Genomic DNA, 20456 nt, shown 5'->3' with positions numbered 1-20456 from the left:
ATAGCAATAATAATAATTATTATTATTATTATAATTATTATTATTATTACTATTATTTTTTTCTATTTTTTAAGAATAGTCAGATTTCTTTATTTACATTTGTATTTTATTTAGATTAAAAACTATGACATATTACTTTCTGATATATTATTCATATCAGAGTTGTTTTCAGGTTATTATCAGTAAATATGGTTTTCTATATTCCCATAAGAAACACATTTTGTATGTTTGAAAATAAGTATTTACATCTTTGTTTCTGTTGTTGTTGTTGTTTCCATCTATTTTCTAAAATAAGGAATGGCATCAATCTAAAGAATAACACTGAAGATGGCGCGTCTGTGAACTTCTAGAGAAAACTAAAGTTTAAAAAGAAAAAAAAAAAAAAAAAAAAAAAAGCCTGCAAATGAAAATGCAAATATATTAAATTTAAGCACTGAAGCATTCGTAAGGCAATGTGAGTGACACCGAGTTGATACAATAATAAATGAACTCCGCAGGCTGAGAGAGCAGACTGTGAGGCAGCCGTGTGACCTGCAGTGTTTCGGAGCAGGCTTACCATGGTCTCCATCAGCCTCCAGTCCTTCTCCAGCTGCTCCATCGGTCTGGTCCACCAACTGCAGAAGCGTGCGTATCGCTGGCCCTGAAACCAGTACTGTCGCAGCCACTCGAACTCCACCTGCACACACACACACCAACACACAAACATGAATAGGATGAAATTGTGAGTTCAGGCAGACTTTTTTTTTCCAGCATTCCCAAAAGCATTTAACCAGCAAAAGTGACCAAAAAAAAAAAAAAACAGAGATTTTTTTTTTCTTCTTTTGGGATTATAAAATACAATTGTTAAAAAAAAGCGCTCACTGCACCTTAGTGAAATTATAAAACATTAAACCTTGACATAAGGTGGAAAGAAGACAATATTTTACTAATATGTTACTGTATATACATATATGGAACTATGTAAAATCATGTATACTGAGAAATATCAGATGAACCTTTTGGCTTCAGTTCAGTTCAGAGCTTTATTATCCCTCAAGGGGAAATTTGATTTGCAATGACAGTACAAAAAACAACTAACACAATAATGATAAATAAATAAAGAGTGACATAAAACATCATCGCAGCATACAGCACAACCAAACTTGATAAGTTCTGACAAGTTCAGTTCTTGTCCCAAATGGACCAAATGTCAGCTTTAAACAGAAAACCAGGTCAAATGATGTCATTTAGGATCTGTAAAAAGAAAACTGTGGAACTGCATAAAAATCTATTATCCCTTTGTCAAGAGTTATTTAACATTCAGTAGACAATAAAAATAATAATAATATAACATATTTTAATTTTGCAGTGAGTCATCTTCTATGAGTAGATGTCAGACTTTTCAACTGGTAAATAACACCATATTTTTAATTAACTATATCACAGAGTATGCTCACTTAAATATACAGTATTTGCCTTTTTTGTTTTTTTGTAAAGTTTTGTTTGTAATTTAAATAGAAATAAATTCTATAAAATTGTAAACATACATAATTAAAATAACAGGCTATAACTCTGGGCTGAAAGAAAATACCTTTTCACTTTGAAGTGTACTCATTGCAAGATATAGCGATATTGACACAACCGTATAAATGTTGCTCATCTTAACACATGAATCACACCCTTACCAAATACGGACATACAGACAAACAGACATATAGTACATTCACACACAAACATGCACACGTTTCTGAACGCACACACCTTCCACCACTCAGCACACCTGAAAACTCCGCCCTCTTCCTCCTCTCCTCATTCTCCTCCCTCCTTCCCCTCCTCTCCTGCTCCCTCGCTCCGTCTGGAGATGACAGTCTCGGCTGCCGAGCCGCTCCCCTCTCCTCCGCTGGGAGTGTTTTTGTTTCCTGCTCTTTTGAAGTGCTGATTTAATCCTCGCAAGGATGCTTCATGTAGCCAGGTGTAGCCTATCTATTTCTAAGTGTGTTCTTTTCGTTTGCATGTTTTGTGTTAGTTGGTGCGTCAGTGTGTTGGCGCCCTTGCATGTATCTGTCTACATAGTTGTGTGAGTGGCTTTGTTAGCGTCTGTGCACACAATTGCCAACGCAAGTGTGTATGTCAAAGATTGCCCCAATTGCCGCCAACTTAAATGCAAGACACTGGGAGTTGCCCTCCCCCAAAACGTCCTACAAAGCATCATCCACCCGAAACAATGCACGCTCCATTTCATTTTGACGCAAGACAACTGTACAACACAAAATGTACCTGCATACAAAGGAGTCGCGTCTCAAATGGGACCGCTATTGTTCCTTTTCTGAAAACTATTTCGTTTGCAGTTCTTCTAACAAAGCATAAGCCAGCGTACACAGCAGACCCTTTTTAAAGCTTGTCATTTTTGTTTCACTGATGTATTCTCCACTTTATTCCATTCAAGTAGCACAGTTTTATTTGGTGAGCCAATCCTCCACTCTTATCCAGCACTGTCTGCTTCAAATTACATTCATATATAACTAATTTGCACTGGCTAATATGTTTTGTTGGATGATGAAATGCATCACTTCTTTGGTTTTGAGGTCTTGGTTAAGTATTGAAAAGTCAGTGCTGTCAGTGACTGGAAACATGAGACCAACACCACTCGTCTCTGGTGTCAAAGTATAGTACTTTGTGTGGCATCCGCCCCCACATCCTTGTGCACTACAACTTTTGGATGAAGTATAAGAACATGACAATTTCTGCATTGGTACAGGTGGTATTATGTTTCTTCCCAAATGATGAATTAGTGCAATGCTGTATATGAGAGTAACTGTTGAGGTCCAAATAGATTGTAACCCTGAACTTAGTAGTTTTGGTTGAAATGTTCTATTGGTCACTGCGCTCTATTATAAGGCAAGTGACCTACCATCCAGTGACCCAAGCAAGTTAAAACAAAGAGTAAGTATTATTTGTACAAACAACTTGAATGAGGTCTGCCTTGGGTTAGTAGCTGTGCCCAGAATCGTCCTGCCATTTGCTTCTAAAAGGCTCTGATCACAGCAGGGATGACATGCAAGGACTGGGGCATGTCAGGGAGAATACACAGCCAGTGGCACTGCTCAGTAGCCTCTCAGTCACTCCATACAACCCACCCTTCAAAGAAATGTCATCCTTTATGGTCCCTTCAACACTCTGCAAATCCACTCCCCTTCGATCACTACAGCTCAAACACACAACAAAGCCGCCGAGCGCCGATATCGGACATCCTTTTCTCTCTGTCTGTCTCTCCTTCCATCTCTCTGATTGTCTGCCTGTCCTTTAGTGAGAAGAAACCAACCTGTGTCTCCACTTTGAGCTGACATGGCTGCCTGTCCCCCACTGTGCAGGCCAGTGGCAGCCACAAAGCAGGTCATCTAAAGCGACTGAGGAGTGCTGGCAATGTGGCATTTGGAGTCTGGCCACCCAGCTGAGAGTTACCAAGAGGGGAACTCTGACTAAATGCCACCTATCCAGGCAGACAGATCGAAAGTGTGTGTGAAAGAGAGAGTGGTTGTTAGGGCTAGTTTTTCTCTAAGATGGCGTGGGGGTGCAAGAGGGGCGCTAGTGGCTCCCCTGCGGCAGTCGCTGTCATCTCTCCAGGTGATGGACACACTAACGACACATTAGCCTCGCATTAGTCGTCCAGCTGCCCACCATGGCAACTCTAGAGTTAAAGCGAAGTAGCCCCTTTTTTTTCCATCTAATGAGGCACGCTTTTTTTTTTCTTTTCACACCTTCACGGTATTCCCTGAGCGAGCCCAATCAATTTCCGGGCCGGGGCCCTGAGGTGGGAGCTGATGAGAATGGGATCGATCCCACTCTGCCGTCCTCTGTTTACCTTTCCCGGCCTCCTCGCACATCAGCCAGGAGAACTGGTCCCCCAAGTTCTCTGTGAGCGACCAGTCACGCAATTTACCCTCATCACACACTTGCCCGAGCGGTCACACACAAGCTAGGTTATACTGTACATGCACACCTTGCTGTACACATTTCCATTTCTATCTATATCCAAAAAATAGCAGTGTTGAATTCTTCTTTTCTCCCATAGGCCACAAATAAACCTACATGCGCTCTTTCTGCTATGCTGCCACTGAAGAAGAGCTTACTGAAAACAATGTGACTAATATCATTCAATTAAATTATTAAAGTAAATTTAATCTTCAAAAAAAAAAACAACAATAGTAAATCCCTCAATTGTCTACAGAGCTCAGAACGGATGAAATATGTACAGTGTTCTATCTATACTAATAAAAAACTCGATCCCATTCTTCGTGTAGCAATTCCAAAACAAATTTACAAAGTACATAAAAACCATTAAAACCACAATAAACCCCTACAATCAACAGTAAAAACGTCTCACATGAATTAAAAGAGTGTTAAAGGGTAATAAAAACTGGTAAATCCAAGAGGAATAACAAGTACAAACTACAGGCTGCACAGATCTGCGAGAAAAAATATGTTTACAAGATTATAATGATATTACCAGCATGAGCCCCTCAGGTAAGGTGTGTCAAAGCCAAGCAAAGACCTGAGAGCCCAGGGAGACACTTTGGCCAAGAAAACAGGACGTTTGGAAGGTCACGCACACCTGCTTCTTCACAGTTTACTTTCTGCCAGAACATGTGGGAAAACCTTGTCCCTCCCTTCAATATTTACTGTGGGGGTGGGTGGGGGGGGACTAGCATCATTAGAGGGGGTCCCTCAGGGCACTCTGTCACACACCCACCTGGGAAGTGACACAGTGGCTTTAAATGAGACAAGACGTTCGCGTCTGGGATTAGCATTTCAAAGCCAAACATGCACTCTGAGGCCGTGTGGCGATGCTATGTTCGACTACCCCCCCTCCCCTCCGCCAACACCTAAGACAGGAGGTAAGATTAAAAAGAGACAGTGAGAGGGACCATGCTTAACAAACAGGTGGGAACTTCAGTTTTCTTCATTTCTGTCTCTGTCTCCCATCAACCCCTACTTCAACTCGACATCCCACCCCATCCCCGAACACTCATACTCAGATGGCAGACGCTCTGCTTCATCATCGTCAGACCCGCCCACGTCCTCTGACAAGTGTCAACCTATACTCACCCCCCCCTCAACTCCCATTGCACCACATTACACAATATCTGTGGCACGTCAGCGGTGCTAGCTTGCTGTTTAGCACTTTTTAAGGAAAGGCCCACAAGGCACTGCTCAGGTCAGGCTGCCTGCGCGTCTCAGCCTTGTTCGCTCCTTGGTCGTCCATGTCAAACACGACCTGCGCAATATGCACCCGCCAAGCGCCAAAGTGGGCCGCCATCATAAATAACTCCACCAACAATACATCATTTAAGTGGGTGTTCTGCTCTCGTGGGCAACTCCAAACAAATGGCCACATCGATCATTGCGAGTGCCAGGTATGGTAGGCTGAGCCCCCGAGAGCAACCCCCCGCTTTACTTAAACACTCACACATACATACCCGCACACCTGCTATTTTATAAATAGCATTCTGTTTTCCTAAATAAACCTGCCTTTGCCCTCTTGGTGGGGGCCTATGCTTGGTAATCCTGTGGCGCTATGCGGCAAGCTAGCAGGTGTTGCTAGCTCAACTAGCGCAGCACTCCCCCTCACACAGACAGCCCTATTGTTTGGCAGTGTTGAATAATTAATATTGTCTACAACCTTTAAACAACCTTACGTCAGACTCATCTGTCATGGCGTCCCACTGAGGGGCCTGGGTGCTAGCGTGGGCTAAGATGTGCGCTTTGAGCCCAGGAGTGGAAAGGGGGAGAGGTGAAGTGCTATATTAACTGTTGGCCTGCGGCAAGCTAACACAGGGGGCTGGCGGTGCCCCTCACGGTCTTCTTTGACCTCGCTCTACCCCTTCAATACCCCAAGCCAGCATCACTCATTGTTGTGTCTGAAAAGGGGTTAGGGAGGGGAGCGGGGCATGACTCCATCTTTAGATAACATATGGAGAGGCTATTGCCTTACGATCCATCACAGGCCAGGACAAATGAGAACAACCTGGATTTCATATCGGAGGCATTTCCCTCAGTAGAGACAAACAGGTAAGTAGTGGGTAGAAAGCTAGCAGATTCCTATTCTGCTATTTACAAAGCTTAAACCTGCTAAAAGAGGACTCACAGCACAGTTGGTAAATCCCATGATGCAGAGGAAATAGAAAGGGTACATCAAACCAAGATTAAAGGTAGTGCTACATGTTTTCTGCTGATAAATTACTATAACTAAACTTTACTACATTACACGTTCCACTATTTTTCCAGTGTATTTGTTTAAATTATGTGTTGATTATGTCACCTCCATCTGATGAGGCTGTCACTTAGAACCACTACTTAAATTACATACAATGGTAACATCAAAATAGATATATAGATAGATAGACAGATAGATAAATAGATAGATAGATGGATAGATGGATAGATAGATAGATAGATAGATAGATAGATACTGTTATTGTCATTGTACTAAATATGTCATGTGTACTTAATGTGTAGTCTACTGCATGTGTCGATGGCCATACTGCATGGTTATACAAATTCACAAAAGCATAAATTCATAGACTTGTTCAGATAAATGCAATTCTTTAATCAGATATTTATCCATGATATTCACAAAGAATGACTGTGATTTTGTCCTGATGAAATCCTGTCATATCTGCAGATGGTTCTTAGCCGTCTTTAACCTCCTTGGAGTACCAGATGGGTGAGGATTACAGCATCAGGACAATATCAGAAAGTGTCAGGCAGGTTCATGATCACAGAAAGATATATTCAAACTTTCAAAGACTGCTATTGTCTAAAGTTTTTTGGCATTTATTCTGCTGTCCAATATGGCCAACCATATTCATCTGGTGCAAAAATAAACATCAAATATTCCCTGAAGCTAAAAAGTTAACACCACTGAAGACTAGTTCAAATACATTTTATTTTCATGCGCGCACACACATTAAATACACAAAAATTGCAGACATACGAACATATGTGCTATCATTAAAAACACACACGCAGATGAAAACACACCATCGTAACCCCACCTCATTGTGAATCTCCTCACAGTGCTGTAGCGTGGTTGGCCGCAGGGCCAGCAGGCTGTGGGATCCTGTCTCTGGGTCAGTGTGCAGGTTGGACAGGGCCTCTTGGCACCGTGACTGAATGTAGGTCAGAGTCCCACTGGAACACTGACAGGAAAAGGGACAGACCCAGTGTTACACATATAACTTATGTGTAGGGTTTAGCTACAGGTTTGACCCTGAGTATCAAAAGACAATTAAAAGTTTTATATAAACCTACTGAAATGTACAAGAAGAGGTCTTGATGACTAAGCCTCAAATTTATCTTGAAACATCATGATCCATTGCTGTCAACATCCTTTTTTTTTACTTTTTGCTTTTTTGTATCACTGTACATATTAAAACTAGAGAATGATCTGTTACATAGATAGTATCAGTGTATGATAAGACAAAGAGTGTTTGGGCTTGTTTGAAAAACTTTCAGAAAATTGCAATTTCTTTCCCCTCCTAAGAGACTGCAGAATCCTTCCATCTCACTGAAAACATGACTTTTTGAATGTTTTTGTTTACCAGACACAATGTTGAAGCTTTCCTTTTTCCATTTTACTCATTCTTGCCCTGAAATAGCGTGTAAGTACCAACAGAAGTCCTAACTGAAACCAAAGGGGACTGTCAGCATGCTACACAGATTTGTAACACTGTGTTTTCCCTTTTTAAATGCTGGTGGCTTTCTCACCTCGGCCACTCTGTGAGTGGAGCTGAAGCGTGCAGTTTCTCCAGCGAGGACACAGTGCTGGTGGGTACTGTTCAAATCATCTGGTAAATATAAGAAAGAGAAAATGATCAGAACACACTAGCAATACCGCCAACAATCTTCAAGAGAGACAGACCAGGAAAGGAGAATATTTAGTAGCAGAGAGTAGAAGAGAGTAGTTAAGGGAGACTTAATATTTTATATGGTTTTAATTAATTATAATAAAGAATAGAGCAGACCATAAAAAGAAAAGAAGTGATTACAATAGCAAAACAGATGGAAAGCAGGGCGTGATTGAACATGACAACTAAATCATGTACTCTCAGACAGATTGTGCTTGGTCCAGCACCGAATCAAATAGAATGAGAGGCATTGTACTATAATTTTAATTACCAAACAAAACCAGATCACGCTCAATCTGTCAAGATGGAAGAGCCATACCAACAAACATTTGTCCAATATCACAGGAGCTTTACAAAGAGGCCTTACTGCTGTTTCCTGTGCATCCCTCCATGTGTTTCTCTGTGTGTATAGATGTTTCTCAGCTCTGCCATTATTTGCCTCATACCAATAATTAATTTAGCCATGACAGAGCTGTCATTCACAGCACATGTGCATATTTACACCCGCCTTGAGCAAGAGTACACCGGCTAATGCCTGTGATTTGAAAGTCAAACAGCCAAATGCTTTGGGAGGAAGATATTATTGTTTGGTGGAGGAGGAAAAAAAAGATGGTGACAAACAAAACAACTTGCTGGTGTTTTCTTCACCCTGATGAGATTGTGAAGGATTAGGTCTCTGGGCAGAATTACTCTGCGTCTTTAAAACTGTTTATATCCAATAACAAATTATCTCCATCAATCTGCTCTTTTCTTGGCGCGTCTGATGCGTCAGTGGGATCAGGAGGGAGTAGAGGCAAACTCGATAACTGTAATAAATATTTATCTTTCTTTCAACCCCTGCGCCTGCTGCCACTTGTCCTCCTTTTCCAGGAAGCAGGCTTTTAAATATATTGGGTCAACTCTTTTCTCCAGTCCCCCTGTGCATTGGGAGCTGGAAATCTGATTATTGAACAGGCCTGGTGTCAAGACTTGCATTGTTCTTTTTTAACCACTGAAATTCCATTTGGGTGGAAATGATGGTGATTCAATTTGCCTCCAGCGGCTTAGACATTAGCAGTTCAAAAGGGCCACCCGGCGACAAATGGTGCTGAAAAGACATTACGGTGTCTGTGGTTATACACCATTGTAGTTTTCTTTTAATACCACAAAACTACTTATCATATGGTATTTGTCACTAAAACACCGGAACAATATATTTTAACACTTGGTTTATTGGTTGCTGCTCTGTGTGTGCATGTGTGTGTGTGTGAGAGAGAGAGAGAGAGTAACAGGAGAGGTGACATGTCCTCTCTCATGAATGAAAACACAAAGGGCTGCAACCTTTGCATGTGTGAGAGCGCATATTTTTTGTGCATGTGACTTGTGCAAATTTATAGGTGCGTGCATATGTTCGCGGAGTGTGCCAAGTATTTAATTCAGGTAGACCGACAAAGCGACAGACAGCCAAGGCCTGTGCGAGCTGCTATCGTTGTGCAGCAGTTGGCCTCTCAAGGGCGTACTCACCAAGTGGAGCATAAATCCCCACTGATCCGCGACAGTCAAGTCCCATTAGAATGGTCTGCACAACAGCCCATCACTCTATTATCATGGCTGGCCTGAAACTGACTGTTCTATTGTAAATCTTATCCAGCTAAAGGAGGTCGGCTTCAAGCCCTGTCAAGCTGAATATTAGGTACAGACATTGCTGCTCTCAGAAGAAAACATAGCAGCTTCAAAGAGTCAACTTCAGGAATTCATTAAAACCTTCCTTTTACTTGCTTGTAAAAAAATAAATAAAAATCAGATTGACAAATATTTATCACTGGTCATTCTAATAGATAAATAGGTAATCTGACCAAACTTCACAATGTTAGGTTAGATATATATGTTAGACACATGGATGTATTCAAGTTCTGATTTGTTTTTAAGTCATGCAATGATGCAATTGATGTCAAAACTTCATCATCCTATTAACTTTTTTGAAGACATCTTTTTATTTTGAAGACTGCACCCCTGGACCGCAATCACCACTAGCTGAACATACAAGCATGACAGTACACTAAATATTGTCTTATCCTTCACTAGTTGGACACATACACATACACACGTGCATACATGCCCACTTCATATGAGGTGCATCTTAGTAACTGAACAGCAATACCAATTACCTGGTAGCAAATACTTTCAACCTTTCCCACAACTTAATGATAGCTAGGAATTTCTCTTAACTTGTAGAGGCAACTCATGGAGGAATAAACCACAGCACTGTTGAGTGAAATACTAGGGCAAGAATTGCATACATCAGCAGTGCTTATAACTTTTTGCTTGTAGCTAAACCAACAATCCTTCTCTAAAGGGAATTTACTTCTTGTAGTTTCTCACAAAATGTATCATTGGAATTACCCTCTTGAGTTTAAAATGAAATGCAACAAAATCATCAAAGAGAGAAAGAAAAAGAACACTTTATATACAGAATGTTTCCAAAAGTGTATTTGATATCACCCTGGCCTGTATATCATGTCAGCTACATACTCTTGACTCCAAAGCCCTGACACGGTTTTTAAAATTCCGAAAGCTGAAAGCTGCTTTAAATCTAAGCGGTGTATTTATGATTTGGCATGTATGCAGAGTGCACAAGTATGGTTTCAGTGTCTTCATAAAAAACTTTTGACAGCACATGTTATTGTACACCAGATGGATACACGTATTTGCTGTTGAAGCGATAAAACCGGTGCTCTTTTATCCACAGTACAGTCTCATCATTAGGTCACATACATATATTATCGCATGTGTAGACAACTATCAGATTAGATAAGAAAATGTTAAAAATATGAAAACGAGAAAATCTATTTAACGGATTCATATAACATGCAATTAGAAATGTTTTATACAGAAATACTATACGCATCCTTTTCCTGATAGATACTGTAATCAAACGTATTTAGATACTGTATAGGTAAATATTGCATCAAATATTGAGCAGACTTAATACTTTCATTCAATTTAAATAATATGTGTAGACCACTAAGGAACTATTATGGTTAAAAAGATTAAAAGGCAAAGCTAGATAATGTTTTAGGAGACTAGGAGGCTATCTAAAAGTGATCTATGTCAGTGAAAATGTTTATTTTGTTTATTTGTAACTAACAAAACACATAAATCAATTACAGATTTTAGCATAAAGGAAAACAGAAATGTGCATCTTTCTATACTTATGTGAAATCAGTATGTCATAACGGAGATCAAAATAAATAAAATATCCCCTGTCCATCCAACCAGGGGCTTTAACTCATTGTACATCTGTACACAAGCTTCTGCTGTGATGTGGATAAATGTCCTCACACTCAGAAAATATGAGAAAGCTTGGAAGGGCCCGCGGGACTGAAAAAAAGGAGGGTGGAGGTGTCTGCTGCAGCCAAAAGCATTAAGCTATGATTTACACCCCTGTGACTCGCTGTCTGTCCTCTCCATAGAGACATAGTCAGCAATGGGTCACAGGACTTCAAAAAATAACATTTGGTTTTCCTAACCTCTCTAATGCACACAATTTCATGGAACCTTAAAGCTCTGTGTTCGGGCCAAGTAGCGCCTCTCACACACACACACACAAACACATGCACGCGCACACACACACACACACACAGACACACACACACACACACACACACACACACGCACACACCTCAGCTCTGTTTCTCCTGCAGAGAGGGTTAGAGGAAGAGAATAGAGCAAGGGAGTGCATCCTGCTGGCGTGGGTCATTTGGGACAAAGTACAAGAAACACTAAAACACTGGGTAATAAAAATGTTCCTTCCTGCAAACTCAGACATGGTGGTAAATGTGGTTGAGTTATGTGAGCAATGTGTTTACATGTGTGCATTTGTGTGCATTTGTGTGTATTTGTGTGTGTGTGTTCATAGAGAAGACTCAGTACCTCTCATGTAATAGCAGTCTCCGGACTCCAGTGGCAGCATCAGGCCAGGTGTGTGGATGTCCCAGGCTACCTTCAGCCCAATCCTCCAGCATGCCTTCTCACCGCTGCCTCCCTCACCGCTTTCACCTGTCAGTCATACACAGCCCAACTCACTGTAAGATTTGCTTTCAAATTGTATATTCAAATTTTTAGGCACTGAGATGACGAAGTGTAATACGGTTTCTTTAATTTTTCAAAATTTTATAGACATATACTTGTTCCATCACGTTGTAATATTAGCTGATAAATTTAACCAAAATGCATTATGTGGAAACGATGTAATAGCACTAAGTGATATCTGAGTGATACGGTGCAAAGAATAAATACATAACATAAAGTACAGGACCACTTTAAAGAGTAGAGAGAGAAATGATTTAATCCTCACCACCCAAACAAGGGATGTAAGATGTACGCCTTTGTCTCCAGAAAGTAAAAATCACTTAACAGCAGAGCAAAGATGATACGTGTTGCTGTGATTATATTGGCTGTTAGCACAGGATCTTTATGCTGTCATTATGCTGTGTAAGAGGAAATTGTTGGATAAAAGCCCTTGATGTTGTTTAGTGAGTGTGTGAGAGTGTGTTATTGGACGCTAGATATCCTATGATATTCCTGTTTCTGAACCCGTTCACTGTAACCACCTCCCCTGTTCTTCTCTCTCCTTCCATTCTTACATGGCATACTAAGAAAACAAGATTTAACTTGGCTGGCCAACACCCTTCAGCAAAATCAATACTAAAGTCTTTCTGGGCCTCTCTGCCCCACAGCTGCCTTTTCCTTTGCTCAGCACGGATAAATAGTAACTTAATTTCCAGCCATTGTGCTCTGAGAGCCAGCTAATGACAGCACTCCCTAAGGCCTCTGGAATGGTGGAAGATCATCCTCTGTGCCGGAAAACACTCAGTCGTGGCAGATTCCTTTGGATAAGCACAGCTGGGGAAAATACAACTGAACACTTCTCTGGCTGAAGCAAAAGACAAGGTGGCTCCAAGGTGGAGGTGGCTCAACTGCTAAACATCTACTCTCTGTTCATCTTAGATTTCTAACATGCCGTGTTTCTTTCTTCTCTGAAGGACAATGTAAGAAGGGTGACCTTATCGTGGGAGTGCAACATTCCTCAAGGTAACAATTTCATTAGCCCGGTCCTGAGAGTCCTCAGAGCCAGCCATTGGAATCGTGCTACGTAGAGCTCTGATCAGACTTTCTTCTATAAAGTCTGGAACTGTGGGGTCGTTCGGGACTAGAAAAGACACAGCTGCTAAGTGCGGCAAGGTGTTATGCCACAGTGTTTGAAGCCCGTGTTCACAGGGTCAGAGTTGAAATGGCCTAGAACAAATCATCGAAGCAGACCTCCAGAGCAGGTGTTTCTGCTTAAGAAACCCAGATGAGGGAAGTCCAGCTGTAAAGTGTGTTGGGATGTCAGAGTAGTTGGCACTGCACCTGTACAATACTGTAAAATTACAGTTTCAAGATACAGATGCAGACCGTGTAGAGGTACTTGGTACGTGGTAAAAAATATAATATAAATACAGGTCTAATGCATGGTGTAACGTACAAATACGAGTTTTAACAACAGCTACTGCTATATATTAGATTATTATTTATAGAACACATGAATGTGTATTTTGCATTATATTATATACTATACAAATGTATACTATGTGTGAAACTAAAAACAAGACGAAATACAAATCACAAGGACCATTCTCAGACAATTATTAATAGTTTAAATATAACACTTTCGATACGCTGTTACCTCCTCTATAATTGTTTTGCATATGCTCTAGAAGGCAAAGTTCTCCTCTCTATCAACTCCATCAGCAAATACTATCAGCTCTTGAAAGAGTGCACATTCCATAATTAGGAGACATCGTTTTATCCATACAGTACAGTCTAGGAACACTTATCAAAGCAGGGCTCATTATTCCATATCAGATAATTGCACATCGATCATTTCTTGGGGAAATGATTTAGATGGGATGCGGTGTGTGTGATAAGGCCTGTTTGTTCGACAGCACCATTGAGTGCGTGTTAAGAGCTGAGATCCAAATGTCTGTGATCTCCCAACGCACGGCCGGCGATAAGGCTGTCAGCAGCAAGCTGGTGATGACATTTGATAATGCCCTGACACTATCGCATAGATGGATCTGATGGTTGCCTCACCAGAGGCCATGTCTAGAGCTGCTACAGCGCTGCTGTAGGGCCATAATACACAAGGTTAGCTGCATCTGATCCACCATAAAGCAACTGAGATAAGCTGATGGGATATTGAAGTGAAAGAGAAAAGGGAATCCTAATTTCAGAGACAAAATGCCAAAGATTGGTACAAAATACTTTGGATTAAAGTGTTAAATAAAAGATTCAAAGGTGCTACATATTGATGTATCTCAATTACTGTTACCCAATTAGGTATGACAAGAGAACAACTTTAGTTTGAGTCTCACCTTTGTCATCATGACAGCTATAGCTGTAAACAGCCACTGGCGAATGACTGATCAGGTTCTCATCATGGTGCCACCCTACTGCCATTTTCCCCATGCCATAGTATGGCTCCTCTTTGAGCTGGCTCATGGCTGTGGGGTCCATGTAGTTGAGTAAGGTGACATTGAATTTGACTGAACGGGGGCAACCTTGCTGCGGACTGGGCTGAGAACAGCCCTGCCCGCTGGTCTGTTCCTCCTTCTCCTCAACATGATATTCTGACAGACTGTGCTTGAGCTGGGCCACAGTTTTCTCCTGGGCCTTTAGTCCCACAGGTTCAGTCTGTGTGCCACTGACACCCTTGGGTGCCCAGGCGGGGCATTTTCCTTCACTGAGTTCCTTCACTGCTGTTGCAACTGCTTCAGCCTGTTTTACCTGGGAGGTCTCTCCCTCCTCGCTGCTGTGTTTGGACTCAGTCTCCCACTCCCCTTCTTGTTTTGACCCGGAGCAACCTTCTTCACTGTGTTTTGATTCAATGTCCCACTCCTCGCTGTGCTTGGATTCTGTGTCCCCCTCCTCACTTTGTCTGGACTCTGAGTCCCCTCCTTCACTATTCTTGGAGTCTTCACTGTGTTTAGACTCTGTGTCCCCCTCTTCACTCTGTTTGGCCTCTACCTCCCCAGCCTTGGCACACTGTGTTAGCCTGTCTCCCTCCTTCAGCTGAGAGACATCAGAGCAAAAGAAGGTATTAAGCTCCCACAATGACTTGCAAGCAGCCCTCAGGTCAGGGTCGCAACAGTTTTGTCCTTTAACCTCACTGTCCTCACTGTGCCAGGGGATAGCAAAGAGCCGCGTGTCCAGATAGCGATAGGTGTGACCCGGCTCACCCAGCAGAGCCCGTGACACGGCAGTGAATACATCTCTGTCACGAACACGAACCAAATCCCTCAGGAGGCAGCCCTTTCTTCTCAGAGTGAGCAGGGCTGCCTGCACCCGGCCATGGAGCTCAGTAGGCAGCGAGCAGGATCTCCTCAAAGCCAGGCCAGTGTAGCTGGAGTCCCACTAGGTAACAAGATATCTTTATAATGACATCATCATCATACAAAAACATCACAAATCTGACTAAAACTAAGCTACAGTTCATCTCATCTACCAAGTGTGTTTCTCTCTCAAATTCTGAACAGAATATTGCACAGTACAGAGCTGTAGCATGAGGTTACAACACGGAAAAGGCAGTTTATAGACCCTTCATAGAAAAGGTCAAGACTTCATTAGCATAATCTGGAAATGCCATTGTGTTTGGAAATGACTCACCAGTTGCTGATAGCCCCGGTCTGAAGGCCCCAGAAAGGGAATCTTCTGGTCTCCCAACTCCTGCAGTAACCTCCGCCTCTGTGAAACACAACAGGGTAAAAAAACACTAATGAATAGCAGCAGGAAGCTACTGTATGTTATGTTATTGAGTATTTTTCTAAATATTCACTTTGTTATCAATTGCCTAAGCATTTATTTTCTATTCATATATATTCAGGATTTAACTTTTTGGGGCATTACCAGAGCTGATTGTAGAGGTGGCATGTGGGGCAAAATGTACATGACTAAAGAAACAAGAAGCATACAGCTGCTGAAATGTAAGAATTATTATTATACTTCCTGGGATGAGAATTTGTGCACCAAGGCCAGCTTGTATGATGGAGTTGTACGGCCAAGATATATTAACTCTCTAAAAACAGTTGTTACAGTGTGCAGTAGAGAATGACAAGAACAAACAGTTGGTATTTGTGGCTCAAATTAATGATTCAACTTTAACAAATACATGCATTCAAAATTGGCTGAGATATCACGGCAACCTGGTAACCATTTTCATTGACGTCTCACGTTTTTATGATTTTCAGAAGGCTGCCGAGGGGTTTCTTACAACCTTTTAAAAGATGCCCTGTGCCATACAGAGCTCCTTCAATAAAAACGCCAACCTGGTGGAGGGATCAAAGTACCTTTCATTGGGCAGCATTCCATTCTGACCCGTAAATCCAATGGCAACTGGGATAAAAGCTATACGTATGCCCAAATAAATTTCACAACTGTTTCCCCCACCCTGCCTCTTCTTCGCCTCCCGTACTGTACGTACTCATGTGAAGGTATGTGCACAAGGAGGGGTGTGGTGAGGTGTCTCTGTGTGCGTATGTGGGTTCAGAACTTCATCCTGGTGACCCACTTGTGTACACTCACAGACTCTGCATGATGTCTCAGCAGCAGCAGAAGGAGAAATGTCACCGACAAGCCACCGCCTTTTTTTTTTTACATCTTTATGAGTTTTACCTGAACGCATCAACCACCGAGCGGTTGTGATAGTTTTAGGAGAACCGACCCTGTATATTTTTCCGAGACATTTACAACACGGGTCTCACATTTCTTCGGCCCTCGTAATGCCAAAGACCTCATGTGGCACGCTACAGGGAATATGGGAACCGGCTGCCAAAATATGTCCTGACTTTTAGAGTGAAATAAAATGTCCCGTTAATAACATTAAAGTGCAGGTTAAAAAAGATGTGTGTCCTGACTCGAAAGGGGTGCTGGATCAAAAAGAGGGCAAGCAGTGAAAGTATGTGCATTAAAGACAGGAGGGAGGGAGGGGGAAAAAAACATCCCAAAAACAGAGGCAAAAGAAATAGAAGGGCATCAGGAATGACACAGCTTGGTGAATTTACCTTCAGGGCTGAATCTTTACCTTAGGCTAAACAACACAACACCTGCTGAAAGTTTTCTTAAAGGATGCACATGAATGTGTACAGGCCTTTCCAAGTTATTCTGGAACAAACAAAAACAGACTCACAGACAGTCGGGTATCTAAAAAACAAAACAACATGCACTATTCATGGCCAGGCTGCATTCAAAGGCTGTTGGATAGAAATTGACAACCTGACGCACATTCACTGGTGTCAAATTCCCTACATGACAGAAGCTAAAGATATCAAGGTGAGGCTCTGGAATAGTGTTGTATGTGTATGCATCTGAGTGTATTCCTGTATGTGTGTATCTAGCAGAGGATATCCCTGCATCCATCTACTGTGGGTAGTGCATGTGCACGTGTGCAACCGATGTACAGAACTATGCCTTCAGATTGTATGTGTGTATGTGAATGTGTAGGTGTGTGTGTGTGTGTGTGTGTGTGTGTGTGTGTGTGTGTGTGTGTGTGTGTGTATAAGGTTCCCATAGATACACAAACATACGTGCCCATCTTGAAGAACGCACAGCCAGGGTAGCAAGCATGATGCCTCAACCCCAATCGCACACAACCAGGGGCTGTCACACACGTGTCAAATACATCAAGCTACTCAGAAATTCCACAGAAAAAAAAGGGGGAAAAAAAAGAAAGACACAAAGTTACCGGAGCCCTCTGAAGCAGATGGACTCTCGCTGTATCAGAGAACCACTGTGTCTGTCTTCCTGTCTCTCTGTCTGCACCTGATTCTTGGAGGAAAACCATGAGGCTCAAGAAAAAAAAAAGTCTGCATTTCCACTCAGACCCAAGAAACGAGATTACCAATCCCATAATAACACGGATGCTTCACGGTAGCCATGCCAACCGTCTGCGCTGAGTGATATATCTGATGTTTTTTTTTTTCTTTTTTTAATCTCTCTTCCTTGATGGGATTATTCCTTTAGCCAGACTGTTTATCACAGAAAAACATATTAGGTAGAATAGAACTCAATTGGTTTGCTTTGATCTTGGCCTATAAGAGATATTAAACTGTGTACCATATATTTATTAATTTCATTTATTTTCCATCTGTGACACTTCAACGGACACTTTCTTCAAAGCGTTCTTTTGCAAAGTAGATTAATGTCCGGTGCTTAGCATCAATAGCTGAAAATAGCCAGATAACTCTGCTGCTGTAGGGATAAAAACACTTCCAGTCTTCGTAGCGTCTGCCCCTGAGGGTCCACTGGAACGTACTGCGCGTGGAGGGACTCCTGAAAGAGGACATGTGAAACTCTGTGGGCTTAGATTTGGTTTATGCATCATGGATTGCAGATAAAAGCTACAATGTAGAGAAAGACCTGAAGATGATTTAATAACTGTCACCCTGTGTGGTCGCTCTGACGGTCACTCACGCTTCATTAAGGTTAACATTCTTCTTTCCATCTTGGGTTTTTTTAGTGCTTTATATATTATTTGTGTGATATCACTTTCGTCAAAGTTAATGCAGGGGGCTGTAGAGAGCAGACACACAGAAAAGCTCTGGATCTTCCACAGGCCTCATATAGCCTTGAGGAATGACGTGATGAGAGATAGCTGTGTAATAGAGCTCCGTGTTTAGACAGCAAACCATTGGTACTTGTGTGACACCCATTTCAGAACTGGTCCTCCTCTGCAAAAGTGATGGTGAATCAACAGTTTTGACAAGTCGGCTGTAAAACGTCGGACTCGAACAGACAGACGACCCGTGTACATCAAAGGCGCTTCCGTACCGGTCCATTTGGCGCCGGATCGCAGAATGTCGGGAGCCGGTGCGAAGCGACTCAGGGTACAGAGAGGGGCAGGGAGCGCCTCTCACCACCCCCAGAATACTTCTATGTGCAGGTGTGTTGCACAGAAACAAAAACAAAGTCTGGAAGAGCTTTGAAATAGTTCTGAAAGTGGAAAAAAATGAGGAAAAACATACAAATTGGAATCAGTTTTTTTTTTAAACACGTATGCTCCCTTGGTCTTAAAGGCTGTAAAGGGTATGCCTCTGACTTGAACTACAGTGAGATAACACAGCACCTAGGTGCCATCACACACAAATACCTATACACACACACACACACACACACACACACATCACACATGCATAGAGAGCCATTAAACTTCTGCTGCAATGTTTCTAGCTTTAAGAATACTTCTCTAAAAATACGTCCATGCTATGTCATACACAAGCTGACAAACAGCAGCAGTAGCAGCAGGGGTTACAATCTAGTAAACAGACATTTCAACTCAGGTTTCTTCTTCACTAAAACAACAACAAGAGAAAAAAAATTAACCTTTTCTCACTTCTGACATTTAGTTTGCAACCATGCGGCATTCATTTATTTTAAGAATACCAGCTGGTGGTTTAGTGATTCGGTGTGATGGCTAACCAGGCAAACTGGTAAATGACTGACTGGAATGTGTGGGAGTTTGATTTGAGAGCGGGGGTAATGTGTAACCCCTGTGTCTATGCGCTCCTGGACCCATGAATATGAATTGGACTGTGAAAGCAAGAGGCCCGACAGGTGGATGTTGCCAGAAACGGCTACAAAAACACACAGCTTTCAGCTACTTTGCAGTTAATATCTGAAGATTTCTGGATTAACTGTATTATCCTGAGACACCTGATGTAACCCCTCTACAGCCTGTGACATACAAAGTAGTCAGAGCTTACATTAAGCAAAACAGACCAGATGTTGATGTCACTTTTTCTAAATTTGCTCTAAAAATGCTACGTGAATAATCACAGCATGTATTTTTAAATCAATAAACTAATCAGACACATTTGGTGCATTCAAGGTCCACGGGTAGGGTAAAAAATGACAAATGGCAGACAGGCAGGCTCTGGCCCGTTAATTGTTGTTGGATGCTGAAGGGTGCGACAGGTCAGCGGGCGACTCGATCATTAATATTAGAACATTTCCATCCATCTACCTGAACAAGAGGCCAGTCATTTAAAAGGGCTGGCGCTGGGCAGACCTTTCACGCCCTGTTTATAACACTGATCTAAGCACATTACCGGAGCTGTGGGGGACCACTGCCAGTCATTAATTAGATTCACACACACACACACGATGTGAGCACCTTTATTGGCGCCCACTCCCATTTGAAAAATGTCACACGAGATGCGAGATGAAGTACACTTACACGCATCCGGTGTGCCTTTTTTTTTTAACTCAACATCAAAAGTCCTGTCCCATTCTCTCTTTGTCAGTCATGTGTACACTCTCTAACACACACTTACATAAAAGCTGCTCTTCCAGTCATCCCAGGGTACGTGTAATTCTGTCAGGTGGAGAGTGCGTGGGCAGTGTGTGTGAGAGACAGAGATGGAAGAAAAAGATTTAACAAAACAAAAGGGATCGGACCTCATCTGTTTTTTGAACTCTCCCACTCTCTCTCCATCTCTCTCAGTGCACCTGACAGGCTTACAGAGAGACCCAGGTTTCCAGATCAATCATTCAAAA

General features: G+C 42.0%; 1 protein-coding gene across 1 annotated transcript in view; it reads right to left on the bottom strand.

The window, feature by feature from the left end:
* Window positions 1-20456, bottom strand: part of fto (FTO alpha-ketoglutarate dependent dioxygenase) — a 119531-nt gene that overhangs the window by 83906 nt on the left and 15169 nt on the right. Inside the window, exons 2-7 of the mRNA XM_053317123.1 lie at window positions 15573-15650; window positions 14282-15320; window positions 11799-11924; window positions 7747-7826; window positions 7035-7178; window positions 557-676 (exon numbers count right to left, since the gene is read on the bottom strand). Coding sequence (XP_053173098.1) covers window positions 557-676; window positions 7035-7178; window positions 7747-7826; window positions 11799-11924; window positions 14282-15320; window positions 15573-15650 — 1587 coding nt within the window. The remainder of the gene's footprint in view (window positions 1-556; window positions 677-7034; window positions 7179-7746; window positions 7827-11798; window positions 11925-14281; window positions 15321-15572; window positions 15651-20456) is intronic.

This window comes from Scomber japonicus, chromosome 1, assembly GCF_027409825.1.
Source record: "Scomber japonicus isolate fScoJap1 chromosome 1, fScoJap1.pri, whole genome shotgun sequence".
Taxonomy (NCBI): Eukaryota; Metazoa; Chordata; class Actinopteri; order Scombriformes; family Scombridae; genus Scomber; species Scomber japonicus.
This window is presented reverse-complemented; position numbering and strand designations above follow the sequence as displayed.